The 27,995-nt window shown below is 40.1% G+C and overlaps 1 protein-coding gene across 4 annotated transcripts; it reads right to left on the reverse strand.

Moving 5' to 3' along the window:
- Window positions 1-2,694: 2,694 nt before the first annotated feature.
- On the reverse strand, window positions 2,695-27,959 carry LOC113026589 (zinc finger protein aebp2-like). Of its 4 annotated transcripts, XM_026175536.2 has the most exons (10): window positions 27,145-27,959; window positions 26,362-26,572; window positions 25,071-25,178; window positions 24,758-24,944; window positions 23,770-23,784; window positions 21,016-21,140; window positions 13,452-13,519; window positions 6,526-6,639; window positions 5,201-5,230; window positions 2,695-4,175 (listed from the first exon to the last, which is right to left on the reverse strand). In XM_026175536.2, the coding sequence occupies exons 1-10, from the start codon at window positions 27,699-27,701 to the stop codon at window positions 4,169-4,171; spliced, it is 1,422 nt and encodes a 473-aa protein (XP_026031321.2). In that variant the 5' UTR covers window positions 27,702-27,959; the 3' UTR covers window positions 2,695-4,168. The 4 variants fall into 4 exon arrangements, with proteins under 4 accessions (XP_026031321.2, XP_026031322.2, XP_026031323.2 ...); XM_026175537.2 differs by lacking the exon at window positions 23,770-23,784; XM_026175538.2 differs by lacking the exon at window positions 5,201-5,230.
- Between the last annotated feature and the right edge of the window lie 36 nt (window positions 27,960-27,995).

The following is a 27,995-nucleotide window of genomic DNA, read 5'->3' on the forward strand; positions in this document are numbered from 1 at the left end:
AACGACGTAATGGGAAACTCACAGAGAAACTCGCGGATTCTTCAACTGACCGCGGCACACCTGCACCAGGGTAAACCTCCGCCTACGCCACTCCTGCTTTACCGGTGAAAATAGAGCAACAGGACCGCTGAGTCTTTGACTTTATTTATTTTCTGCTGTGTTTTACTTGCAGCTATTTGAAAGAGTGAGTGTAATGTGCTGGAACGTGCAGAAAACGTGCAGAAAATAGGTTTAAATATTAAACTAATTTATTCAAGTCAGAGAATGTTGCATATAATAAAATTTTTGCTTGATGCATAAAGTTAAAAGATTGAAACTGATAAAACAAGTAAAAAAAAAGAGACTTTTCCATTTGATTACATTTTGTATGATGGATTATGTAGAAAAAGTAGAATTGGGCTGAAAGATCTATCGCTTTATTACCTCTTTAGGTTGTAAATCGTGTTTTTAAAAAGTAACTAAGTAACTAAGTAATTAATTACATTTGAAAATAAGTAATCAGTAAAGTAACGGGATTACTTTTTGGGGAAGTAATCAGTAATTAGTTACTGATTACTTTTTTCAAGTAACTTGACCAACACTGCCTAATAGGCAACACTTACAGATACAGTGTGACACAAGACTAAAACTTGTAGACTGATATTAGAGAATGAAAAACATAAATGTTAACTAACTGCTTATCTGGGCTTTTCCAGTGGAGACGGAGTCAAAGGGATTGGCATCACACTGGGTGTTTAGAGGAAGAGAAGGAAGGAGGGAGAATCGTCTTGTGGGTTGAGTGGGCAGACGTCACATCAGGGTAAAAAGCCAGCGTTTCCTTCACAGGCAGGCTGAGGCGGGATTAGGGCCTGCAGGCGGAGCTCCTGCCCGTTTTCTAAACACGCCTGCTGGTCGTGTCGGTCTGTTTGTCACTTCTGGAGTCGTGATTTGAACGAACCTTAATAATGTTTGGGTGCTTCAGTCAAGACACACTGCAAATAATCAGTGCTGGAAATATAATGCGTCAGAGAAATGGAGACATTAAGAAAACATGGTAGTCACTCCAGGGAAAGAATTATTAGGCCAAGAAGCATTCCCAAAGTTGTATGTTGTTGGTGCTTTGAATGTTATTAAGTAATTTATATTAATATTAAATTTGAGGATTCCAGGTCAGCTATATCGCATGTTTATAAAAGCAATTAATCTACGAAATAGTTCAATAATGATCTGCGTTTTCAAGTGGAAAACTCATCACAGGGTGATAAATGGACTCTGCAGTAATGACCAACAGTGAATTGAAAAGAATGTCACTGACTTCCACAATAAACAACTTACTGAGAGTTACTGTAAATGATGCACTGACCGGACTCACATTACATGATTTCTTAATGACAAATTCCTGCTTATTAATGGATTTAAATTTGCTGCAGTTTTGTTCATGATTTTTTTGGACAAAGACAGTTTCTGTGGTTTTGCTTCTGTACACCAACACAATGGATTTTAAACCAAGAAATCAAGATGTGATTGGAGTGCAGATTTTCAGCTTTAATTCGAGGGGTTTTACACAAGTATCACAGTAACTGTTTAGGTTACATCCTTTTTTTATTCACAGTCCCTCGTTTTCACAGACTCAAAATTCATTGGACACCCGGACATGATTTTAACTATAAGGATTCTTTTTTGTACTTGCATGAAAAACCTTTGTAGTCACTGACTGCCTGAAGTCGAGAACACAGGGACATCATCAAATGCTGATATGCTCTTATAGGCCTAGACTGCCTTCACATTCAGTTACTGCTTGTGTAGGTGTTTCTACATTCAGTTTTGTGTTTAGTAACTCAAAAGCATGCTCTGTTGGTTTTAAATCAGGTGACTGATCTGGCCATTGAAGAACATATCATTTCTTTACCTTGAGGTTGCTTCTGTCTGATCAGTTTAACAGCATTGGACTGAATATGATCAGAGAGTATCATCATCAGTTAACACCAATGATCTGGTTCCACCATCAGCCATACACAACCATGCCATAACACTGCCTCCACCACGTTTGACAGATAGTGTGGTGTCTCTCCATACTTTTTCCTTCTCCCATCATCCTGGTACACGTGTACCTTTGTTTCATCTGTCCAAAGATTTTATTTTCAGAACTGTGCACTCTTTTAGGTGGTTTCTGGCAAAGTCTAATCTGGCCTCATTGTTCTTAACATAATTTGTAGTTTTCGCCTGGTTGTAATCCCGTCATTGACATTGTGTTCGTGACTTGGTTAGATGTTGTGAAGCTATTATTCCTAACCATCAAAATAATTCTGTCATTATGGTTTTTAAAGCGTTTTTGTAAGCCGAGTTGGACACTGGATTCATTCAGGAACCAGATTATTGATTTTTCTCTGATAGGTTTTATTTGGAAAAGAGACTTCACCTGGACATGAAGCTGCCCATTAGGTAAACTGTCCAGTTACATTCAAATCTCTGAAAAAGGGGGACTGTGTATAAAAAATAAAAAATAAAAAAAATAAAAAATACAAAATCATACAAATTAAAGGCAAAAGAAATAACTTCAGTGACATATTGTTTGATCTGCACAGAGGCAAAACCACAAAAATACTGACTCTAAGAACACACAGAAGAAACTGTTTTTCTAAACACTCGAATAGCTAAAAATGACCAGAATATTTGAGTGAACAAAATTAAAAATTTGATCCAAGGACCCACAAAGAAACAAAACAAACATTTATTTATTTCCGTATCAAAAGGTTCACATATTAGTACCAAAAATGTAAACTGGTCCAGCAGTGGGACTATGAAGATTTCATGCTGACACAGAGTTGCCTACATTATTAGAACATTACATTATTATCATTTGCCATAAACATTTCTATAAGCTTCAACAGACCATTGCAGATATTAGAAACGCTCACAAAAGCAAACCTTCAGCCACACTGTTTCAGGCACTGGAGTCCAAAAGAATTTTGTATGTGTGACCAGTGCATGAAATATTGACGAGCAGGACAGCCACACTGTAGCAGACCTCTCCCTGAACTCTGTTTTCTCTGCAGGCATGTTCACCAACATTTGAGGCTGGCAGTGGCCCTGCTCTGCCAGCCCAGTCATTAGCTTCTCCACAGCATGCTCCCAAAGCTGTTCTGCTAATGGATGCCAAGTAAAGCCAATCCCTCCAGCACACCCTTAAAGAACTTACACTCCACTACAGCCACGCAACAGTGGATTGCGCCATTGCCAATGTAGCCATTTGGATCATTACAGATACAAGTTCAATTCATTAACATCATTTCCCCAATTTTATTACAAACACAATAGTTAATTTCAAACATTACGTAGAAAACACTTACCAATATTTCTTGAGTGCTTAAATAGCGGTAATGTTAATCAATGAACATTTAACAACTATGATACATACAGTTCGTGTTACTTGTGGAAGAGGAGGCCGCGTTAGTTGCTGCAATTTAAACATTTTACATGCCTGCCTTTTATTTTCTGGCACGCTGTCTACAGATTGGGTGAGATTAAGAGCTACACTGTAGTGTCCCTATTGCTCCAGACACCATTTGAACTGTCTGACGACCGGCACAGCCTCACTCTTCACCGTCGCACACATAGTTAACAGTACTGCATTCAGTAACTATAAATAGGATAATTTGTTAAGACGTACAACGTAATTACAACTAGAAAATCTCCAAGTATCCCTACAGGTGACAGCTTACATATATTATCACAGTAAATACGGTTCTATTCAAAACCTTCACAGAAATCCACAGTACACCAGTATTTTCAAGGTATAAAAATAAGTTACAAATCTGGATAAATATTTTACACAAAACAGCTATAAAATGATGCTGTGTTATCTGACAAGCTTGCACAAAACAGGTTTTTTGTTGCAGTTTTTTTTACACTACTTGGAGTTAATATGTTTGGTTCTTGTTTAAAAAAAAAACAACAACATTCATTTCATTTTCTGTTAAACACAAAGGTTTTAAAAATTTTCAGTCCCATTTGACATCACACTTGGCTACAACAATCATTTTATATACAAAGCTGGAGAGGGAAAAGGAGAACTGCAGAAAAGCCTGTTTCCTTTTATCGCCATGTCACTCCCCCCATTCAGCAGAGACGGATGAAGAGCGTCCCATACAGGAACTTCAACTTAAGCATCAAGTCCAAAGATGACCCCTTACAGGCTGAGCACAAAGACAGGAGAGAAACAGAGATGGAGACTCGAGTTTTTAATCTGCCAGCAAAGAGATTTCAGTAAGAAAAAACTGGATCTATCCTCGGTGTTCAGACACTGAGCTGACTTCTTTACATTAAGAGCTTTTAGTGCATTTTTTTTTTCCTTTTTTGGATGTACTTCACTACTGCGGTCAATTAATGGAATAATAAACAAAGTCCAAATAAGAGCTAATGTTTGAATGAGGCTAACAATTGCCAAAGGCTGTGGCTTCAAAATGGCCTGTTTCTCAGTTAACTGGCTTCATGCTACACAGGAACTGCCGAGCTGTGGGCGATAAGTAATCCTCTGTAATGATATTTCACTACAGGGAAGTCACAGCCACGGGTAGCAACACTGCAGACGCACGAACATTATCGTCAGTGCATCATTTGATCTACGTCACAGCGGGAAGAAAAAAGACATTTCAACTGCATATGTGTATTTAACAGCCGAGGTGGCGAGCAAGAATGAGGCAGCAGTTCTGTCTTATCTGCATACACGCACCAACACCACGGTGAACTTCAAAAACCATGCACTCATCTTCACACAAGAGTCTGATGTGACTTTAATGATTCACGCATATATGTTTTAAGCGTGTCTTGAGACTTTTTGCACGTCACTGAAAACATTGTTGCTGCTGCAAACTTCCACAAAGCTCCCACTTTAAATACTTCACTAAAATAATTCGTATAAACAGTGTGTGTGTGTGTGTGTGTGTGTGTATTAATGATGCTGTAGTAAGTAAACTACATAAAATATATTGTTATCCAGTTGCTCCTTTAAGTCCTGTACTGTTCGTTTGTAGCTCAGGTTCACATTAATAGCCTATTCAAGTTACTTGTGTACCTGCTGTAATTGATTAACATGACTACTAGTTGGCTTTGAACCAACATACATGCCTTTGTATATAGTAGAGAGTGTCTAAAATCCATTTTTTAAAATGATTTTATTTATACTTCACAAACACCTCGATGTTGAACATGTTCAGCTTACCTGCGCTTCAGACGCTTTTGAGGAAGTGCTCTGAAAAGAAAGAAACATTTTTAGGACATCCCACAGAGTTGAGTCTGTTCATCTGCACGTAGCGTTTTTAGTGGGAGAAACGTTGTAGATAGAAAACACTACGTCCAGATGAACAGACTCAACTCTGTGGGGTATCCTTACCTGGACGATTTAGCATGCATCAAGACACTTTTTCAAGAGAATCTTCGTGTGCTTGAGCTGATTTCAGGCATTTCATCACGGAAGCACTGCCACTATGACGGTCTTTTATTCCATCTCATATACATGAACAGGAGTCCAAACAAATAATATCTGCTGCCATAAGCAGCAGCTACAACATTTGTTTTGGGATTTCATGCACGAGGACAACCTTGACATAAATTGGCTAGGTGCTGACGGTTATATTCAACTATGAAACCAGAGTCCAGCAGCAGCCTCTGCAGTTACTGAGCCTTCACCTCTAATTAAAATCAGCCAGCCTGTGTGCTGATTAGCACACTTGTGTGCCATATATCTCTGGTAAGATGACCACTTTGTTATTTTAGGCACATTGTTCCTCTTTCAGGATTCATTTTCAGACTTTTATGGGGTGCCATAAAGTTACCCTTGTTTTCTCATGTCAGTGACGAGTGCAAGTCTAGAAGAGCTGTGCAGGATTCAAATAATATCATAGCTAATGTTTAGTGGTGTGTGGTGCACTTGAAGACAGAAAACGTGGTCCACTGAGTTGCATTTGCACAACAGCAGGAAATTACTTTTTCCTGTATTAAAACTGTATTGTGACAAGTTCCATTTTTTAAAAAAATCAAAAGAAATAAAAAAAAAAAAAACAGGGTCATGTGGAGAGCAACACTAACAACTTATTATTCATTTTATGAATTTATCAGTTGCTCAGTAAAATGCAATCTGCATATATGCAAGTAACAGAAAATTGCATCTGTACTTTAACCAAAAGCTGACCTCTCTGACCAGCCTGCACAACAGATAATGTTTTTCGCCTTACAAGGAACACAAAACGTGTTTTCTCTGTATCAGGTTGTTGAATCCAATCTGCTAAAATCATGAGTTGGTGCCACCTGCTGGAAGAATGGTAAAGCACATGGACACAAACAACCTGACAGACCTACTTGCAGAAATTCTCACATACACATAGCTGTGCAGGCAAAAACCTTAAACACACAAGTGTCATTTTAATTAGGTAATATTTACCCATGTATTTGACTGCAGTAAAACACCGATCTGCAGCACTGTGCCATTGTGCATTCAGACATGCATGCATGCAAACAAAAAGGTCACTGGCATTGTCACACACTCACCGATAGATGTTGGGATCTAATAGCATGGCTGTGTCCTGTGGCAACTGGGATAAGTGCACCACTTTAGTCTTCAGCTGAGATCGCTCTGTTTCATTCACCCACACGTCAGGCAGTCTGCGAGACAGCACATACATGCAGAAAGAGGACATGTGGTCAGATTTCAAGGTTACAAGACGAAGATGAGGATACCGAGGACGGAGTGGGAGTAGGGTCGAACGGAGCAGGGTGGGAAAGATGTAGCCTCAGTGAGTCAAATGAACACGTTAACACCTATCTCTGAAGACTAGGTATGTTTCTATAAGGAACCAAACCACAGAAACAGACATACGTGCACAAGTGACCAGACTAGCACACACAAAGGGTGGAAAAAGTGTACCTTCCTCTCATTTGCATGATCAGATCGTATGTGTCAGTGATTTCTTTTGCAAATTTTACTACAAAATGGAAAAACTGGCTTAGAAGTACAATGACAACAGACTGATTATATTCCCCCTTAAAATTCAATTAGAGAGTGTGTTATATTAAATGCTGAACTGAGCAGTAGCACCTTACTGCACCCACAGTATGGGAGTGTGCCGAGTAATGGCGTGGCAAGTTGAGGTGCAAAAGAAAGAAACAAAGAGCTTAGCAAGTCTGCTGCGCTTCCCCTCCTTCCTACAGCCCCCACCTCCCCGTCTCCACCCCCAGCGTTCCCCCGTCACTATGTGCGTCATCACAGGAGCCCCCAGAGACAGAGACACACACACACACACACACACACACACACACACACACACACACACACACACACACACACACACACACACACACACACACACACACACACACCAGGCGGCTGCTAGGCAAGCATGCAGTCACCAAGCCAAATCATTCATTCACATGCCTAGTCAGCCCATTCAGCATTATGGTGTGCAGGTATCGCTTCAGATGTTGCAGAGTTGAAGGTAGAGGTGAAGAACTAAAGAGAGAAAATATAATGCAAAACTGACAAATGAAGGACAGGAAAGTATGGAAGGAGGGAAAGCAAAATGAAGTGGCAGTGGAGGCAGGGATGGCACACATTAAAGTAAAATGATTCACTTCAGTAGTTGCAAAAACCCTTTTATGGTATGTTTAAGTGCCTGGAAGGTGCTGCTAGCTGCATAATGTATATATATGCTTTTGCTCAAGTGTGTGGTTGCAAAGGACTACAAAATACCCCAAATCATGCAAAAACATAGCTTGCTCATGCAAATGATAAGGGCATATGCTGTCTGTTTGGTTGTTGTTGTTTTTTAAGTTTGAAAAAAGTAAAGAAGTGTGATGCTAAGTTGTTTTCCTTTTTGATTCTGCAGTGCACAAAGTCCCTCTATCCCCTTTAATGGTGGGGAGAGAAGAAAGAGGAAGCTGAGAAGAGGCAGAGATACGACAAGAAACAGCCCCCTTCAAAGCAGCTTTACAGTTTGGATTACTCTTGAGTTAGTGTCGTTCTCCAAAGCAAACCTCAAATGACAGAGGTGGACCTGCGGAGTGTTAAAAATGCAGTAAACACCTGTGTGTGTGTGTGTGTGCTCGTACTTACACATGTAAACATCTCACAGTAAGTGCGCTGTGGTACTGATGACTTATTATATCCTTGTGTCTGGGAAATGCATAAGAAGGCTGCACTGGGGGGAGTGGGGGCAGCATGTTGCACGTGTCGAAAATACACACACACAAACACTCCCAAAGTGCTCATATCATTCACAAACACACGTGCACATTTTCAAAGCCCTAAAAGATCGAAAAACCCCATTCAGTCACATAAACCAAATAAAGACAAATGGATTTGTTTTATTTTCAGGAGGAGAATTGGGAAGGTTATTTGCCTCGCGTCTTTATGAGCCAGAAATGTATATTGCGCGGGAGGCCCTCTGTTGAGAAAGCTACTGGGGAACGCCTGCCAGAGTGAAGCTCGTCTTCAACCCTGAATTGATGGCTGGCTCCAGGCCTTGAAGCTCCCAGTGGTGACAGAAGCAAAAGGTTTATCATAAACCACTAAAGAGTATAATCAGATTGGTAAAATATTAAATGGCTTTATATGAAGTGTCCTGATAAACTACAAAGAACAGGAGGCTCAGAAAGCCGGTTCATTGACTATAAAACTCACTGCAGCCTAAAGAGAGGCTACACCCCATCGGCACCCCAACTTCCTATTACGATTTTACACCACAATACTTTAGGAACGGTTCTATTTAAAATACAATATACTTTTATATATTCTTAAAAACGAATTCAAACTTCTGAAATTCTGAGATTTTAGATGCGTTTTGTCTTCCCAGAGATCACGTTACTCCTTGCTTAGTCAGGTTTACACCATAGATTCAAACCCAAGACCTAGTTGGTAAAAATAGCAACAGTGCTAACCAAAATCAGTTTAACAATTAAAAAAAAAAAATGTAATCAACATGATAAATGCTCAAAGAATAACCTCCTCCTTCACTCTATTATGCTTACTGCCAAGGAGTCAAGTCACACCTACTCTACTCTCAGCCAGGAAAAACCCATTCATAGTAAATAGAGCATAGGTTACATCAAATGGACATTCACACTAATTTTTCCTAAAATAAAAATAAATTTATTCTCTTTTTTTTGAGAGGAGAGGGGGGGGGCTTACATACATGTCTACTACAGACAGAATGCGTGGAAGGAAGTGGATGTTCTTGACACGGTCTTTTTCTTCCTATCAGATCAAATTAGCAGCTCGAGTTTCACAAGCAAACTTAGAAATAGCAGTGATGCAGGTTTATGCATTAATTCTTTTGCCTCGTGTCAAAATTTATGGTGCAGAAGTAACTGGTCAGAGACCCACCAGACAATACCCCCAGTGCGCTTTCAAAATGTAGTCAGACATCATAGATCAAAGCTACATTGATCTTTAGTACATTTAGAGACAATTCTGCATGCTTACTCTTGCAAACTTGTGACAAAGTTCCCCGGGGCAGACTGAAAACAGAGCAGGGGAAAAAAAAGAAAATCTAATTTTACACTTTTTTTCTTTTCTACACAGTGAATACCCCCCCCCCCCTTTTTTTTTCCTTTTTATAAAACTGTTTCTGCTTAAGTGACTAGAATAAATATTAAAGGTGCTTCTTTTGGAAACTGTTGCTTTTTTGTTAGATCTCCACTAGCTTGTATGGCAGCTGCCTAAAAGTAAACAAAGCAATAAAAAAAATTTGAATTTGGGGAAAAAAACATAAACATTTAAGAGATAAATCCATGTTGGGAAATATAAGCTCCGTCTAGTTTTTTCATAACTATGTGCAGGACAGATTCGGTGGCTGGAGGTGTTCATTGTCAGTGACTGTGTATTCTAGTGTTAGTTATTCAAAAGCAATCAACAGCGTGCAGGGGAATCCACTCACCCATCCATCAAAGATTAGACTCCAATTATGGTTCTCTCGCTCTCTCTCCCAGCCCTCCCATCCCCCTTTTCCTCCTCAGTGAACTGCTGGTAAATCTCAGTTCATAATGGCTCATGTTAATCAGTTACTCATTAATCCAAATGGAGTTAATGAGTGTCAGTCACACAGTGAATGGTTAGCTTGAGCATTAATAAACATGACTTCCCACATTCACACAGCTAATCATTGACTCAGTGGCTGAGAAACATATGTGCACACATGCACATTGCAGCCTATATGCTTACATTCTTCCTTATCCTTAGGGTATTCTACCAAATTACACATTTAGAGCCGCCTCAGATGTGTGTAGGACAAATGATGATGGAGTGACTTTCGACACTTTGTCTGCTTTATCATCATTTACAGTTCCTCACAAACTAGGCAGTGTGTGCTGTGACTTTTTTCATCCTATAAGTGATGTCATCACTTACAGTCTAATTCCTTGCACTATCCCACAGATGTGATAACATGTTTTTCACTCATTGTTGAGTGTTTCTCATTTCGGGCTGATCTGCTGCTCTTTTCTCTCTACCAGGTTTCTTTTTCTTTTGGTCTATTAGTCTGTATTTCGTATTACCTTAGTGTCAAAACTCCCCCCGAGACCCACAATGAGCCTGTCAGTGGAAAAGATATCAGGCACCTCCGTCAGTTCACTTTGTTTTGACCTCATTGTCACTCCCATGGAAACACTTTGCGCCTTTTCTGACTTCCAACTTGTCTTCTCTTCCAGTTTCTAGCTGGGAGAAAGCATACTTCGTTCTTACAACATCCTCACCACTTTCTCCACTTCTCCTCAAGGTAAATATGCTTTCTTAAAAAGAGAAATAAGGCCAGACTGACTTAAAATTATTCTGAACTCACAAACATATGTGTGGCGGTAAGACTACAGTGGTCAGTGTGCAAGTCTAATAAATCCAAGGGTAGTTTTTCATGAGCTTTCATTTCTTGTGCAGGGTAAGAACATTTCTATGCATGTATTAGTGAACGAGGCCGAATGAGATCAAGTGTTCTTTTCTTACTTCTCTTGCTAGTTAACGAGACCTGGCACAGGTTCTTGGCTATGGATGAAAAGCTTCTTGTCTGAAATCATAGATTTATTGTTTTACAAACCGGTAAATGTGCCCCGAAAATCAATGTAAACTAAAAAATGTGCCTCTGTAAGAAGAAAGCCTGACAGACTAAAGAACTTTATCCAACAAGAGGTGGCAAAATAGTCACCTCTAAACTTAATAGAAAAGACAGCCTCGCAAATGTTGTACAAGCAAACTTAGTTCGGTCCCCTGGTCAACTTTCATCTGTTTAGAGGTACTCAAGCCACCCTCACAACCACACGGCTTAAGACATTACTGTAACCCCCCTCCGTAATGGGATAATTATCCATATTAATGACCCAAGCACTCCTCTGGCCCAAGGCAAATGTATGACTCAGTACTACCACTGCCTTCTTCTGCATGAACCAAGGCGTCTCATTCTTGCCTTCCATCTTTCTGTTAAATCCCCTCCCTATCATTCATTCCCTCTGATTTCATTCTGCCTCTTCCTCACATTTCTCACTCCCACAGCCATTTTGCTCCCACTCCTATTTCTCACTTTCCTCCCATCTCTCTCCCTCCTATTCTTTTCCTCATCTATTCTGCCTGCATCTGTCTTTGGGGTCTCAGCATCAATCTCAATCTTTGTCTCTCTGTTTGGAATTAATTTGAGAAATGTTTCCTAATCACCAAACTTCATCTCTCTCTTCCTTTCCCCACTCCCTTATTATTTCTCCCCACATTAGATTAAACTCCCACATGCATGGAAAGCAGAAGGCTGTAGAGGTGGATCGGAGATGGGAAAAGGAAAGAAGAGGAGGATGGACTGCAGAAACATCAGAGAATAAAGATTTTTCTACAGTCTGTTCACTGGAAGCTTTTAGCAGACAGCTGAATTTGCAAACTTGTGCCAGTACTCCCGTCTTTGCCAGGTCCCTTTGTTTTCAAACTATTTCTTTGCCACCACTGACCTTGTTCTCGCTCCCCTTCCTTCTCTGTTTCTCTAGTTCTTTCCCGCTTATCTCTAGTCATCCTTGTTCTCTTTCTCAGTCGGCATTCTGATCATTTTCAGATGCCTTTCAGTCAAAACCTTTAATAGGAGTGTGGGAGAGTTGGGAGTTTGGTTGGATCTACCCGTGAGCAAAAGCCCTACTGACAATCACAGAGTTCTGTGAAGCTCTCTCTCTTTTTGCTTCCAATGTTCACCTCCAGTGGACTGAGCCCAGGAAGGCTAAGCTGGCAAAAGGCATTTAAACGGGTGATGACTGTGCAGAACGGTCCAAGTCTCAGTGGGCTTAGTACAAGTTTATCCATTCATTCAGCCAAGTAAGGAAGATTTATAACAAGCCCCGACATGAAGGAAGCCCAGATCGCTGCATGTGCAGCTGGATGACACATACTCGTACAAACGGCTACAGCTCAAAGAGGTAAATTTTGTACAAGTGGTTCAGTCTTTGGATTGTTACAGATGTGGAGGTTTGTACAAGAGGTGTTGAGCTGCCTTGTTGTACACTGGTTACATTTACATATTATGGCTTACAAATATTAGTATAAATTATTATTATTGTGTGGCCATGGCTGAGGTGGTAAAGTATGCTGCAAACCTGCCCTTGGACAAGACACCAAATCAGATGGTAGGTGAGCATGGCTGCGCTGCCACCATTAGTGTGCAAGTGTGCGAATGAGAAACAAGGATAAATGGGACTATATCAGTGCAGACCATTACCCCCAAGCACCTTGTAACTTGAGTTTTGCAAGGTCCTATAGAAATAAAGTATATTACTTTTTAACATTCCACATTAATTATTAACAAATGTCAGAGTGCACGTCTTCTCCTTCTCAGTGGGGTTAAACTAGTGAATAAGTTCATCTCGTAGTCAGACCCAGAAGTATTTGCACGACAAGGTTACTACAACAACTTAAAGACTGTCCCGTTTACAAGGCAGACATGTAAGTGTCAGGTTCAGTTTCAGTTCAAAACCCAAGATGGTTCATACAGACGCCCCTGAAGCATGAATAGTCTCACAATTTAGAAGTCAGAGGAGGCCTGCCAAAACATCTTTAAAACATGCTGGCACTTATTTTTTGGCTTATACACAGTCTATCAAAAACAAGCATCCCATTTCAAAAGGATATATTTTTGAAAGTAATGGACATAGAAGCCTGCAGTAAATTTTAAAATACATATCTAAATATAAAGCTTACAAAATGTGTCTCCCTCCAGACTCGTGGCATATATCCATACGATAGTCAAACCCATCCCTGGAGACACTGCAGTCGTTATACTACATACTGGCAACCACATGAAATTCACAAATCCCTCCTTTCTAACGGTATGTGTTTCGATCATTGCCAGTGAACAGCTAAGGAACTAAAGCACTATGAAATCGAAAGCTTACACCCTGTATATTATTTAATATAAGGCAAATGCTCATGCAGATCTATAATAACATGTAGGAAAAGTTTTACTCACATGTCCTCAGGTGTCCAATGCAGAAGAACCTTGACCTTGCCAGACCCCTCTTTCCTTTTGGCTAGCACCTACACAGACAATCATGGGAGGAACATAACAAAACAAAATATTAAGCTGGCTTCAGCAAGGAAGATTCAGAACAAAGTATTTACACAGGAATATAATTTAACCCAAATGGCTGTTAACCTTTACATTTCAAGCCCCTTTTGCTGCTTTACATGAGCACAGACGTATCGGGTTTAGTCTGTATTGCAGCATTCTCTCGCATCTGTGGAGAAAAGGCTTCAAAGATGCGTCTTATTTCTGGCCTCACCTCTCTAATGAATAATACGGTTACATGCTTCAAACATCCTACCAAGTGATTCAGTGCTCATTTTGCTTGTTAGTGTAATCATCAGCCGGTCTTAATAATGCATGTGAGAGCTCAGTGAGATTTCTATTTTCAGGGTGCTCTATGCCCCGCAACACACTGCAAGACCAAGAAACTAATTCAGACAGAAGATAAAGCACATGAGACATTTCCATCGTCACAAAGTCACTGCTCCTGTTGCGGGTTATGTCGCAACCGAAAGCTTCAACACGTTAGGCAGGAATGCGTTTAGCGGAGACCAACTCCTACAGAGGAATGTTTGCATCACAAACCTGTGTTCATTTTTGCTTTGGTTTCTGGTTTCAATACAAACCTTTTGCACAGCCACTGCAGCTACAAACTTCAAGGCTTTTCTTCTTTGAAAATACAGTTGAGACTATACAAGACTTCCTCCCCATCTAGCCCTTTTCATGCATAGCATTTCATCTTTCATGCTGTGTTGGTTTATAGTAAAACTGGTGTGGAATTCACAAATATTGTCAGTAGGGAAAAGAAAAGCAAGAAAAATAACCAGGAGAGGCAAAAATAGCCACAGATATAACCTCTTGCGTCAATTGCCTTTTTTTTGAGGGCGTCTGTTTTTAGGATTGTGAATGAGCTCACATGTGAAGAACTTCTCTTACGCACATGAATTTTTGAGATTATTTTTGTGACTCCAGGGACTAGCTCTGGCATTGATGGAAACTGGTTTGAGGACAGGAAGGAGCAGGCTCCACTGAGACAAGACACAGAGACAGAGGCAAGACTCGCTCTCCTCCTCTTACAACGGCTCCTGCATTTCACAAAACGCATGATTTTTGTGTTTTAAGTAGCTTCAATCTGTTTTATTTATCTGAGATCCCACTAACCTCAATGATAAACAGATACAGCTAATTGATGGATAATCTGACAAATTATGTATTTTCATCTTCCTCCACCTTTGTGATGTTTTGAGGAAAGCAAGGAGGACACAAACATGACCTGTAATAAACTGATTAACTTTAAAATAAGCAAAACAAAAAAAATGAAACGAGGACTATTTAGGCTAGGTTAGGTGAGATTAATTTTGTTGTTTCTGGACTTGTGCCTTAACATTTGTCTGCTAGACGCTTTGCAAACAGCAGCCAAGTTGGCAGATCAACCATGTTCCCTTTGTCTGCAATACAGTGTGCAGACACACAAGTCTTGACAAACACAAGGAGGGATATCAAAGCACCTAAAACAGGGTGATTGATTAATAGCTTGGGGAATTAAAAGAGTTACTTACCATCTGATCGTATCTCGATACACTGCCCGTGATAACAGGCAGTTCTAAATGGTATCACAGTGATACAGTGTGATACACTGAAATGTGACATACAGTGATATAAATCAGGAAGTCTGCAAATGTCACAGCTGCAAACAGCCGTGAGATAACTGCCAGTTTAAGTCACTTTCAAATATTCATTATTATTCACAAAGCACTGGTTTTGGAGTTTGCTAGTCTTCCCTGTACCAGCGGGGGTCTCTCCTCCCAAAAACTTGCATGAAAGGTTAAGTCCCGATCTAAAATTAACCGCAGGTGTGGCTGTGAGAGCATGTGGTTATCTGTCGCTCTGCGTTTTGTCTCTGTTGGACTGCTGACCGGTTCAGAATGTGACAGCTGGGATAGGCTCCAGCCACCCCAATGACCCCACGTAGTTAGCAGTTTCTGACAATTCAAATTAGAGGAAAAAGTCTGGAGCACCTGTTTATATATTATAGGAGAAAGTGATACAGTACATTTCCATCCATCCCATCCATCCATTCGCTTCCGCTTATCCTTTTTCAGGGTCGCGGGGGGCGCTGGAGCCTATCCCAGCTGTCATAGGGCGAGAGGCGGGGTACACCCTGGACAGGTCGCCAGTCTGTCGCAGGGCCAACATACAGGGACAGACAACCATTCGCACTCACTTTCATTCGCACATTCACACCTAGTGACAATTTGGGTTATCCAATTAATCTATCCCCACAAGCTGCATGTCTTTGGACGGTGGGAGGAAGCCGGAGTACCCGGAGGGAACCCACGCAAACACGGGGAGAACATGCAAACTCCACACAGAAAGACCCCGGCCTGATGTTGGAATTGAACTCAGGACCTTCTTGCTGTGCGGCAACAGTGCTAACCACCGTGCCACCGTGCTGCCCGAGTACATTTCCCTACCGATATTATATCTCACTCAAGCAAAAACAAACAATCAAAACAGACTTGCACCTCTTTGCTAACTGGATTCTACTTAAAATGCTCTCAGATGTGCCTCTTCCAACTTTCTAACTTAGTCCTCAGAAGATGTAAAAACTCCTTTCAGACTATTAGTCACATCTCATAAATAAGCACTGTATCTCATTTGTTCTTGCTTATCTCCCTCTTCCTTTATCTGCTAGCTCTCCAGCTTCGTCAGTTCACATGGAGAGGAACAGTTTCTCAGAGACAACAGCAGGGCTTGTATACGAGAGTCAAACTCCTGTGCTAGCTGGAGTGAGCCCTACTTGAGTGTCTTAAGCCCCGCGGGTAAGACTCAGTGCACTAACCAGCTGCTTTACTGCTTTTTTATTTAAAAATGCATAGCTGCTAACTTATGCCCTCAGGCACCTTGTAGCACCAGGTTAATAATCACAAGCCAAGCCTACACTTGAAAGGGCCATGAACATGTATGTAAAGAAGTGGGCTTGTGTTTAAGCAGCATGAAGTGATTTGTGAGCTGAGTGGTCTGATGATGATGGTCTGTGCTTTAAGGGACAGATCTTAATCCTCTATAAACCCAGGGGAGGACGGTAAGAGAGGGGGAAGTAAAAGAATGGGAGGGAGAGAGAGCAGGAGGACTTAGGGAGTGAACAGCAGATATTAATGTGGCTCCAAAACAAAGCAGTGAAAACTGCAGGAATCCAGCTGGGGGAGGACAGGCCTGCTAAAACTGGGTGCCTGTCTAGTGTCATGGGGTCAAGCTGTGGATGACGCAGATTGGTGCAATAGCAAAAATATCCCATCATAAACATGACTGAGTTGCTCCAACAGGTCAGCAGACCCATTGGCCAAGCTCCACAGAACCCCCCACGGCTTTGCTCCATAACCCCAGGCCTGGGAGGGACCACTGGGGCCAGGGGTCTAACTCAGCATCGCAGCCCGTCACCACAATCCTTCAGGGATTACAGAGAAAAAAAATCTATGCCCAACTGGCAAGATCTCCTTCCGATTCCATGACCCTAACCTTCACTTAACCCCTGTTCCCTGTCCTCACTCTCCAAGTCTGTTACTCTCCCTCCCTTGACTGGTTCTTCCTCCTTCTGACTCTGTGTCCAAATAGTTACCTCTCTTAACCTCTTCCCAAGCTTTATCTTCAAATTTTCCCTCCCTGTCTTTAAATTCTTGGCTGCTGCAGCTGACCGGTTGAGGTTTATAGAGGCAATGCAAAGGAGAAAAGAGCTGAACAGGAGTCCTGTAAAAATACTCCTCAGCTGCACCCACTTTATGCATCAATTATTTACTTTAAAAAAAAAAAAAACAGAAAAAGAAACAAACAAAAAAATCTAACAAATAATGAAGGGCTGGGTGTTGCTATAGCTGACATGCAAGCATTAAAGAGGTACAGTGAATACAAAAAGTGTAAACACCCCTGTCAGTAATCAAAAGGTACATCAAGAAAGTATTCGTTTAGGGGTGTACACACTAATGTGCACCTAACTGGCCAGATTTGTTTGTTTTTCCTTTGAACTGTACCGCTTACATATTTGTGATTTATTGTGTGCTCATTTACTAACATCACAAAAAATTACACTGGATGAATCATTGTTGTCATCACTGAGACAACTGCAAATGTGTTGTACAAAATACCCTTTTTAATACCGAAACAAACATTTTAACAGAACCGGGCTCTGTTTTTAAACGACCCTTTTACTCCTGTGTGTTTTTCATGGTGGTTAAAACCCTTTTCAGAAAGGCTGGTTTTATTTAGAGGCCAAAGGGGAGACATTTTGTTTCCCGTTTCTGATCAGCCAATGGTGATGCTCTACAACAACGCTTTTAAGAATTGTTATATCTTTTTGGGAAAATGTCAAATGGAAATATTTCATAGCTAGAGTGGTACAGGCCGGTAAAATAGAATAGATTTCTGCCTGGAGATAACAAGTGTAAACAGAATTACTGACACTGGCAGGAAAACTGCTGCTTTACAAATGTAAAGAGAGACTGCGCCGAGAAAGGAGTGGGACTGTGTGTGTTTCATGTACACCATGTGAACAAAAGAGGATTAGGCAGCAGATGATCCTTACTCCTCCCCCCTCAATCTTTTTGAAGAACACCACATCACTCAATCTGAACTGGAGTCAGAGTGCTCCCTTGTGGAAATGCATTAGAATAGCAGCTACAGTTAAGTTTTCTTAACAGAAACTCCATTTATCTAAGGAATTTTTGTCAGAAAAAAAGATTTTTCTTCCTATGAGAGCTCACATGTGGCTCCAGTTTAAGGTGAAAAGGGCACTTTACCACACATTAATAATGTATTCTGCACAAGGCTCAAAATGGGGAAAGCTGCACACATAAAACACACCAATTGTCTTTCCTGTGAAGCCCGATTTAGAGAAAAACAACATCAGGCCTTGGGCTGTTGCTACAGGTTCAATTCAAGTGCAAAGAGGAAAAAAAAATCTGCTCTATATATATATATATATATATATATATATATATATATATATATATATATATATATATATATATATAAATAAATAAATACCGGTAAATAAAAATGTGGGATGTACAAAAAGTAACATTACAGTGCCATAAATTTACAAACGAGCAGCTTTATTGGTGTCCCTGAAGGGAAGACAAAAGATTTAGATGACGCTGAAGACAAAGTCAGCTTCAAATTTTATTGCTCATTATGATGATGAAGGTCTAAACCATCGTTGAAAATGTTATTAATTTCTTATGTGTTCTTTCGGATAAATGACTTTGGGAAAGTTCAGCTGTGTTTCCTGAAAATATTCTTTATCTTATTTGATCTTGGTGCTCTGACACACAAGCGTTCCAACCTTGTTTTCTTATTTACTGCATTATAGAGTAAAAGATTTTTTGGTTTATCAAATCATTAGAAATGGCAGCAAAAAGCTCAAATTTCTATAAAATTATGTAACCAACTCAGTGCCTTAACTGTACATTGATCAGCTGTACATTTGCACTCATTCACAAAGGGCCTATTTTGAGCCAAGAGAAATCAAGTCCTGTTCCAATTATATAAGAAATAGACTTTTAACATACAAAAGTAGCGAGAACCCGGAGACCAACTAGTAAGGGTGTATAACTTATAACACGTTACTGTAATCCCATTACTTTTGTCAAGTAACAAGTAAGGGATTACTATTGCAAAAACGGTAATTAGATTACTGTTACTTTCCCGTAGGAACGCTGCGTTACTAAGACCGTGATTTTTTTGCGAGAATGTCTCATGACAATGACGTAAGCGAGTGCGATATTCGTGACAACAGCTGTGTGCAGATCAACAGTGGATCATATATCGATTGTGGGAGAGAGTATGAGCGTGCAGCGTTTAAAGCATGGAAGTACTGACCTTACTTTGAGTTTGATTCCATAAAAAGTGACAAAAACATTAGCGTCCACCGTGCGTGGGAAGAAAACTTCTTTTTACAGCGAAAAAACCCCTAAACTTCCAAGCAAGCACCGAGTGTGCAATGACGTAATGGGAAACTCACAGAGAAACTCGCGGATTCTTCAACTGACCGCGGCACACCTGCACCAGGGTAAACCTCCGCCTATGCCACTCCTGCTTTACAGGTGAAAATAGAGCAACAGGACCGCTGAGTCTTTGACTTTATTTTCTGCTGTGTTTTACTGGCATCTATTTGAAAGACTGAGTGTAAACACACAAAAAAACAAAATATTTTATGTGCTGGAATGTGCAGAAAATAGGTTTAAATGTTAAACAAATTTCTTCCAGTCAGAGAATGTTGCATATAATTAAATTTTTGCTTGATGCATAAAGTTAAAAGATTAAAACTAATAAAACGAGATTTAAAAAGACATTTTTCCATTTGATTACACTTTGTATGATAGATTATGCAGAAAAAGTAGAATTGGGCTGAAAGATCTATTTCTTCATCACCTATTCAGGTTGTAAATCGTGTTTTTAAAAAGTAACTAAGTAATATATACTTTTGAAAATAAGTAATCAGTAAAGTAACGGGATTATGTTTTTGGGGAAGTAACTTGACCAACACTGATCTAAAGTAGCAACTTCCAAGACACAAAAAATTAACTCTGAAAGGCCAAAACTGCAGTACCTCTAACTGCCAAATGCAAGTCAATCCCCAAAGCAAAACTATGTGCAAACGCACAGCTAAAAAACGCGAAAAAGCACATTTACTGTTTGTTCTCCATGTGTCGTTTCTCCCTTCACAACAACTGAGTGACTTTTATTTTATTTTTAATGTATCATCCGAGAGTTATACTGATAGGTCTGAAAATGAAGTCTGTCTCTGCTTTGACTGCCAGGCGTATGGACAAAGGCCTTAATTCTGCCAATTCAAAGCTGTGAACTGGACCTCTAAACCATCTCACATATGACCATGACAGCCACCAGGCTTTTTCATTCTCATACAAATAGCTGATGAGCAAATGTCAGTCATACAAATTTGCATCTGAAATCAAAAAAGCTATTCTTATTGCCTTTGTTTGCCATTACCATTTTTGTGCTGTTAGTGATTTTTAAACCATTTTTAATGGCTTTATTTTCCAAATAATGCGGCCTGCAGTGTGCCCAAAAAGTGTGTTTCAATCTGGTGAATGAATTCCTAGTGGTTAATAGTCTTAGCACTAACATTTTTAAGACATCAGGATATTTTGAGGAAATCAGTTTAACTGTAAATTATTTTTTTATTTTACATAAGTAAAGAGTGTTTTAGATATGACCAGAGGGAGCCAAAATTGTTTCTGGTCTAACTTTAAAACAAACGTAATATTTTACATGCATTTCCCTTTCTGCGTGTTTGATTTAATCTCTCTACTCTTCCAGTCTTTAACAAACACAGCAAGAGGCCAATTAAAGCTGGACATGAAGAAGAGGAAAGCATAAAAAAGGAGAAAGCCTGCTCTCTCTGAACCGCCCCCTCCCCCGTTGTGTGTAAACCCATTAAAATGGAAAAAAGACACTAGAAAAACTACAAGACATTCAGTCAAGCACATACCGTACTGTGAAAGACAACACTGTGGCCATTGCCCACACTTTCAATGTGGGTGGCGAGGTTGAGGCAGATGGCTCTGTGCCGAATGGCATCCATGGTCTGGGCATCAAAGAAGTCATGGGGTCTCGCTGGAGGGTGGGGGGTGGGGGGTGGGGGGAGGCAGAAAACAGGAGTAAAGTCAAAGTCCCAAACATGTACACACACGTTTATATAAAACCATTTGTCCAATTTTGGGCCCCCCAATCATCTCACAGCTGAAAAATACTAATCTTTTGTAACAACAGCTCCCATACAAGTAGAGCTGGGCGATAGAACGATAACGATATGTATCGCGATATAACTTTTACTCGATAGAGAAATTAAGCTATCGCGATAGACCTCGCCGCTCTTGTCCTCTTAAAATAAAAAAATAAAATAAAAAATAAAAAAAAAGGTCAGCCAATTCAAACTAAGTAGCGCAGAGCCGAACCAATCACAGCCGCAGCGTCACGTCGCGGGACTTGTTACGTACAGCACAAGTGCCAAGCCGCACGTGTGTTTGTTTGGGAAGCAGCCAGCGGGTAATGGAGCCAGCGCGTAATGGAGGAAATGAGTGTGCCGACTAGAAAAATCAACCGAGCGGTTAAAAGAAATTATATCCTTAAAGAATTTGAGACCATGGAGGTTAAGGCGATAAGAAAAAAGTATATTTCACTTCCTCTTTCCCCTAAAGCAAAAGAGGTTCACTTTAAAATCATTAATGAGGTTTATCCAACCAATGAATTCTTAAGACGGAAATTTAATTTAGATGTGAACGCCTGCACATTTTGTGAAAATGATATTGAAAGTCTGGATCACTTGTTTTTCAACTGTGAATCAGTGCACTCCTTCTGGACTGACATGTGGAGCTGGCTACAGTCCAGGAGAATTCAGTTACCACATTTGACGGTGACAGTAATAAAATTTGGAATACTTGCTGAGAATGCAGATTTTGACCTGTTGATTAGGACGATTTTGTTAATGGGAAAAATTTTTATTCACAAATGCAGATACTTTAAAGCTAAACCATGTATAAACAGATGGCTGAATGACTTTAGACTCTGGGCTAAATCGCTGAAACTTGTGAATAACAAGAAAGCCCATAAACTTGTTGTTTTATTTAAAGAGTTTAACCTATGTTAAAAAAAACAAAAAACTCCCTATTTTATAATCACGACTGCCCTTTTTTTGCACGTTAGTTTTTGCCTTTGGTTCGAATCCTTCAATGACTGTTCTTTATTTTTGTGCTAACTCTTTTAACTTTGTGCTTATTGTTGTTGTTTTTGGGGGTTTTTTTGTTCATTTTGTTTGTTTGTTTGTTTTGCTATAATGCTCAACCGAGGATGTAACATAATCGGATTAATGATGGTGCCTTGTATGTTAAACTGTTGTTTGTAAATAAAGTTTAATTTAAAAAAAAAAAAAAAAAAATCAACCGCGCGTGACCGAAGAGAAAACAGATGATGGTTCCAACGCCGGAGAGATTGTCAAACGGAAGAGCCATAGAAGCTCCGTAGTGTGAAGGTATTTCGGCTATTTCAAGTCTGACAAAAAACAGAGTAGCGTGCACTGTAAATTGTGCCGAAAGCAAGTCTGGAAATACAATAAACTGGTGCATGCGTCACACTGTGCACCACGTTATTGTTTCGGTGAAATGAATTTCTACAATACTGTTAATTCTACTCTCTGCAGTGTTTAAATGCTTACATATACACACAGTTACTGTCCCTCCACACATACGACTCGGTTCTGCTTCTATGCCCCAGCTTTGTTTACTTTTTCCCACCGAGGCTTCTAGACTTCTGATTGGCCAACATTTCTGCACGGTTAGGAATCTAGCGCCACCTGCTGCTTTGGCATGTTCATAGCAGCGTTTTCCTTCATTTCTGCCTTTATGTGTGGACGGGATTATTTTTTAAAACGAAAAAGGAAAATCTCCGTTTTCAAAAATACCCGTGTACGTGTGGACGTAGCCTCAGTCTCTGACTGGAAGCGCTAATTCGTCATTCGGCTTTTGTCAGACTAAAGTAACTGTTAAAACTGTTTGAAAAGCTAAGCTATACAACAAGGAGAGATTGAGAATTTCCTTTTAGTTCTCAGTTTATTTGATATTGACAAAAGTTAGTCAGTTTTGTCTGTTCTTCTGTAAAACAAACTAAGATTTATTTTTAGAATTAATATTTTGTTTCTAAGTGGAATTGACAATTTAGTCTGTTTCATTTGTTCTATTTTGAAACTTAAACGCTTTAGCGGCTGCCTTTTGTGTAGTTTGCAATATTTGCCTTTATTTATCTGAAAAAGTCTCATGTTCCTTAAGTACATCTACCCTGTTGAACTTATTATGGGAAATAAATATTTAAATAAAAACAAGCTGCTGATTATTTCACATTTTACTTGTGAGCAACGGCACATTTAAATCTTACAAATATAGTTATTTGGCTTATATCGTGATAGATATCGTTATCGCCTGAAATGAAAAAAACATATCGTGATATGAAAAAATCTCATATCGCCCAGCTGTACATACAAGTTAAACAAATGACAGCTCTCAATTGAAAGCTGTATGAAACTGGAAAAATTTGCATTTCCTGCGAAAATGCAGTGTGAACACTTTACAGCACTCACACAATAGATGACTGTTTTAGTTTCTCTGAATAACTGTGACACAATTCAGTAGAAAGAAAACTCTGACCTCTTAACATCTGAAGTTGTCATCATCGTGTTTTCTAAAATACTTACACAGCGCTCTGCAGTCTTTGAAAGGAAAAACATTATTATGAAAAAAATCACCAGAAGTATACATTTAGGAGAAAGGAAATTTTCATACCTTTACTTGATTTGACAACCAAACAAGGAAAATATGGCAATTATTAACTATTACACAACTTTGGATTTTGTAACTGTATTTTTTTTCCCTCAGCTAAACCTTAAACGCTTAGAAACCACTGCCACGTATGACTCACGACCAGCGAACGTATGCGTAGGTGACTATCAGCAGAAAGTGTGAACGGCAGAATATTACCTTCGATTGCATTAGAATACAGGTCAAATGTCTCAGTTCAGATTTGGATTTTCTTAATCCATATTATTGCAATCTAGTTGCCATTTAAGAAAAGTATGTTTTATATATTAATAGTTGGTAATAATGGCAAGCATACACAATTTACAAATTGACTGGAATATGCAAAACTCCTGACAAAAGACTCTTAAAGACTCAATATTTCTTGGTGGATGGGTGGTTTACTACTGCACAAATCACATCTGTATCCAAGGTTACAAAACTGAAAATGTTGTACATGTGTTGTTAAACTACCTCTTGTTTAGAGAATTAAGACAAACAGAGGTGTAGAAATTAAAAATAATACCTGCATAATGCATAAACAGGCCATTTAAGGCAAACCCTGCAACGAGGTAGTGATCTGTACCTGTCCAAGCATTGAGAAACTACACTTTTACATGAAACACTTCCTACTGAAATGCAGCACTTTGCCATGTGGAAAGTGTGTCTGTCTAGCTGGCAGCAGTTCCTGTTTGTGTTGGTGTTTGTGTGTGTGGTCCAGCTCTCACTTTTCCAACAAAGACATGTGGGAGTTTAGAAGCAAAACAAGCACAGCGCGACCTCAAAAATGTGCTCAGGTTGTAATCCTTTTCAACACAGAAAGGAGAGAAAAGCACAATGAGAAGCATTTTGGAATAAGATCGGTGCGTGCGCCTGTAAGGTACGTACGTAAGGAGCACCTGCGTTTGTTCCTGAGCTTCTTCCTTTTGTTGAGTCCGGCCTTAGAAGGGGAGTCCTCCTTGAGTTTGGCCTGACCAGACATTCTCGAGGAGTTCTGCTGATTGAAGTGACTGGGTACGTGACGAGCCAGTCCACCTTGAGAAGCAAAACTAGCATTGCAGCCACCAACTACACACTGCAGCAGAGAAGCAGAAACAAGAAAAACATATGGCCCTGTCAGGATATTACCCATACTATGAAGGATAATGAGACAATGAAGAGAAGAGCGGGACATTAAGTCTTAGTTTATTTATGGTTTTACCTTGAAGGGCTTATCCCCACTGTGGGTCAGCATGTGTCTCTGGAGCCAGCTCTGACTGGTGGATGGCGTGTTATACACCTTGCAACCCTTCCACAGACACACAAAAACCTGTGGAACACAGACAGGCAAGCATGACAAAATAAAAAGAGATTACAGAGAGAAAAAATAGTTCATAACAGAATATTGAACAGAGGATAAAGACTCCTGAAGAAAGGCCTTTTTAAGATCATGTGTGAAATGATCTAAACCTAACTTTCCCTGTTATCTAAAGACCAACGTTATTATAGTTAACTAAAACTAAACGAAAATTAGATGTAAGAAACATTTTAGTTCAACGAGACAAAAAATAACATCAGCCTTTTAAGGCTGGGGTTTAAAACTACACTTTCAAATTAAAACAAACACACGACTGGGAACTTGGAAAATGACCTAAAAGTAATATGAAAACATAGAGAAAATATCATTAGTATTTGTTAGTTTGATAAAAAAGGCTATTACAACTTGCCTGACGTCTGCAGTGTGAGTCAACTGCTTTAAAATAAGTTAGATTTTTCTATTGCAACGCCTTTGTTGGTTTTCCTAAATCTTGCCTCTGACATATGCCCTCCATACATAAAAAACAATTACAAAGACTAAAACTAACATCGAAACTAATAAAAACTAAAGATTTTCAAACAGTAAAAGCTAAACTAAAACAAGAAAATCCACTCTGGAAGGTAACTGACACTAAGCTAAAGTCAAAATGAAATAAAAGTAAAAACTAATTACAAAATATAAAACTTTCAATAACCTTTTCTCAAATTCCGCCAACAGATGGAAGATGTCAGTATGACTTGTGAAACTGCATGAACGTTACATTAATTGATTTATGGGATATAGAAAAAAAAAGTAATTTTGTTACAAAAGTGGCAACAAAAATTTTATTTACTTTGCTTACAAAAAAAGGATCCAGTGTTTGGTGAAAAAGCAGTTTAACATTCACTTTAATCAGATTATAGGCACATAAGGTGCTTTATGAGTGTGCAGTGGCATACTGGATGTCACTAGAAATTAGTAAGAAAATGAATTATGCAGTTCACTTTAACAAAAGAAGGATTCAGATGACCTTTATTTTAGATTTGCCAGGGTGTTGAAGCGATGAAGTGAAAATGGCCAACTATAAATTTAAATTAAAGTCGTCCAATTACAGAAAATTGCTCTACTGTGATTTGGCTCTCTTCGCAGTTAGTGTTGAGCTAGAGCAAAAAGGGGCACTAGTGTACTAGGCTACAAAACTTTTCAGTCTACTGACCCCTCCTCTCTGCCCATCCACATGAATCCCCCTGATGTGCTCTGCCAGATCAGGACTAGAGTTGAAGCACTCTGGACAGAGGTCCCAGCAACACTGGTAAGCCATCGACTTGTTTCCAGAGCGGCTGGCACTACCCTGTCCATTCATCATGGCAGGGGTGGAGCGCCCGCTGGATACTAGGCTCTCCATCTCCATCAAGGTACTGCTGATACTGAGCAAGAGGAGAGGGCAAGGAGGAATTCAGTGTCACAGTTATAAAACAAAGATGGCTTTGCACAGCCATAAAGAACAGGTGCTGATATTACATACTTGCTATGCTTGAAAGCCTTCGGGCTGAAAGGGATTTTCCATGCATGCCACAAACACTCATGCCAAATCAACTTAATGAGTGCGGTACACATAGCTTCTTAGCATAGTATTACAAATTTGCTGTGCTTCCATCAAAGGGCTCACAGTCAGCAGTGTTCTCGCAAAACAAATAAGGTTTAAAATTTCAAGTGGCTACAATTTGATTAGTTCAGCATTAACAACCTTTTATTAGATACATCCCCACACTTCACACTGATCTGAATAGCCACTGAAAAGTTGTTTTTCCCATCCAGCTGCTGGAGGTTAAAGGCCCTCTGTGCTTACCTTTAAATGTGAGATTTAAACTTTAACACTAAAAACAGACAACTTTAAAAAACAAAGACTGGATTGCCATCCTGCACTCGTTCAGTCACTACTTGGGTGGGTGGGTACTACAACAGCACCTACACTACAAGAGTTATTCCGCCGACCAACCTGTCCTCTGAGTCCATACGGCTCAAGGGTTCACCATCCGAGGATGATATCTCCACACTCGCCCGCCTCTTGTCACCCATCTCCCCACCACCAGCGCTGGCTTTATCTCCATCTTCGCTGACAGTTTTGCTTTTCTCGCTGTCTGTCCCCGAACTCCGGCTATCCTCTCCCGTCTCCTCCTTAGCATCTTTTATCGTGCTATCGCCGGTAGGTTCGCTGTGACCGTCTCCCGGGCTCTGCTGTGGTTCCGTTACTGGCTCTGGCTCTCCGGGAGCATTTGTCACCTCCTTGTCGCCCAAAGAAACACCGTCGTCTGACACCACCTCGCTCGCGGCCTTGTCTGAATCTGCAGCGGGCTTCTCCTCGCCAACCTCCGCCTCCACCGCTTCCATTTTCGGCTCTAGGCTACCGTCTGGCTGTTCCGTTTCCGGTTCGGTAGGGCCATTTTCCTTCTCCTCGCCATTGCCGTTGTTTGTGGCCACCGTCGGTACGTCTTTCTCGTCGCTTAGCGCGGGTGCTTCTTCTGAAGCCGCAGAAGCCATTTCGGCGGCGGACATAGCCGGGAATACTTTCGGTATTAAAATTTACTCATGCCACCGTCAAAAGCTTCTCTGCAGAAGGAGGGCTGGCTAAATTCAGTCCGCTCCCTGATTGGACGGAGACGGCACGAGGTGGCGAACTATGACGTAGTATTTAAAGTTTCCTCGTGTTTCCGAAAGCACATGGTTTTCCTTTTTAATAAAAACTGGAGTATTAGTATTAAAGCTTATAAGTAGCTTTGAAATATTAAGTTTAATGAATGAATGAATGAATAAATAAATGTACTCATAGTTGGATAGCTAGTTATCGCG

Source organism: Astatotilapia calliptera, chromosome 7, assembly GCF_964374335.1.
Source record: "Astatotilapia calliptera chromosome 7, fAstCal68.1, whole genome shotgun sequence".
Lineage (NCBI taxonomy): Eukaryota > Metazoa > Chordata > Actinopteri > Cichliformes > Cichlidae > Astatotilapia > Astatotilapia calliptera.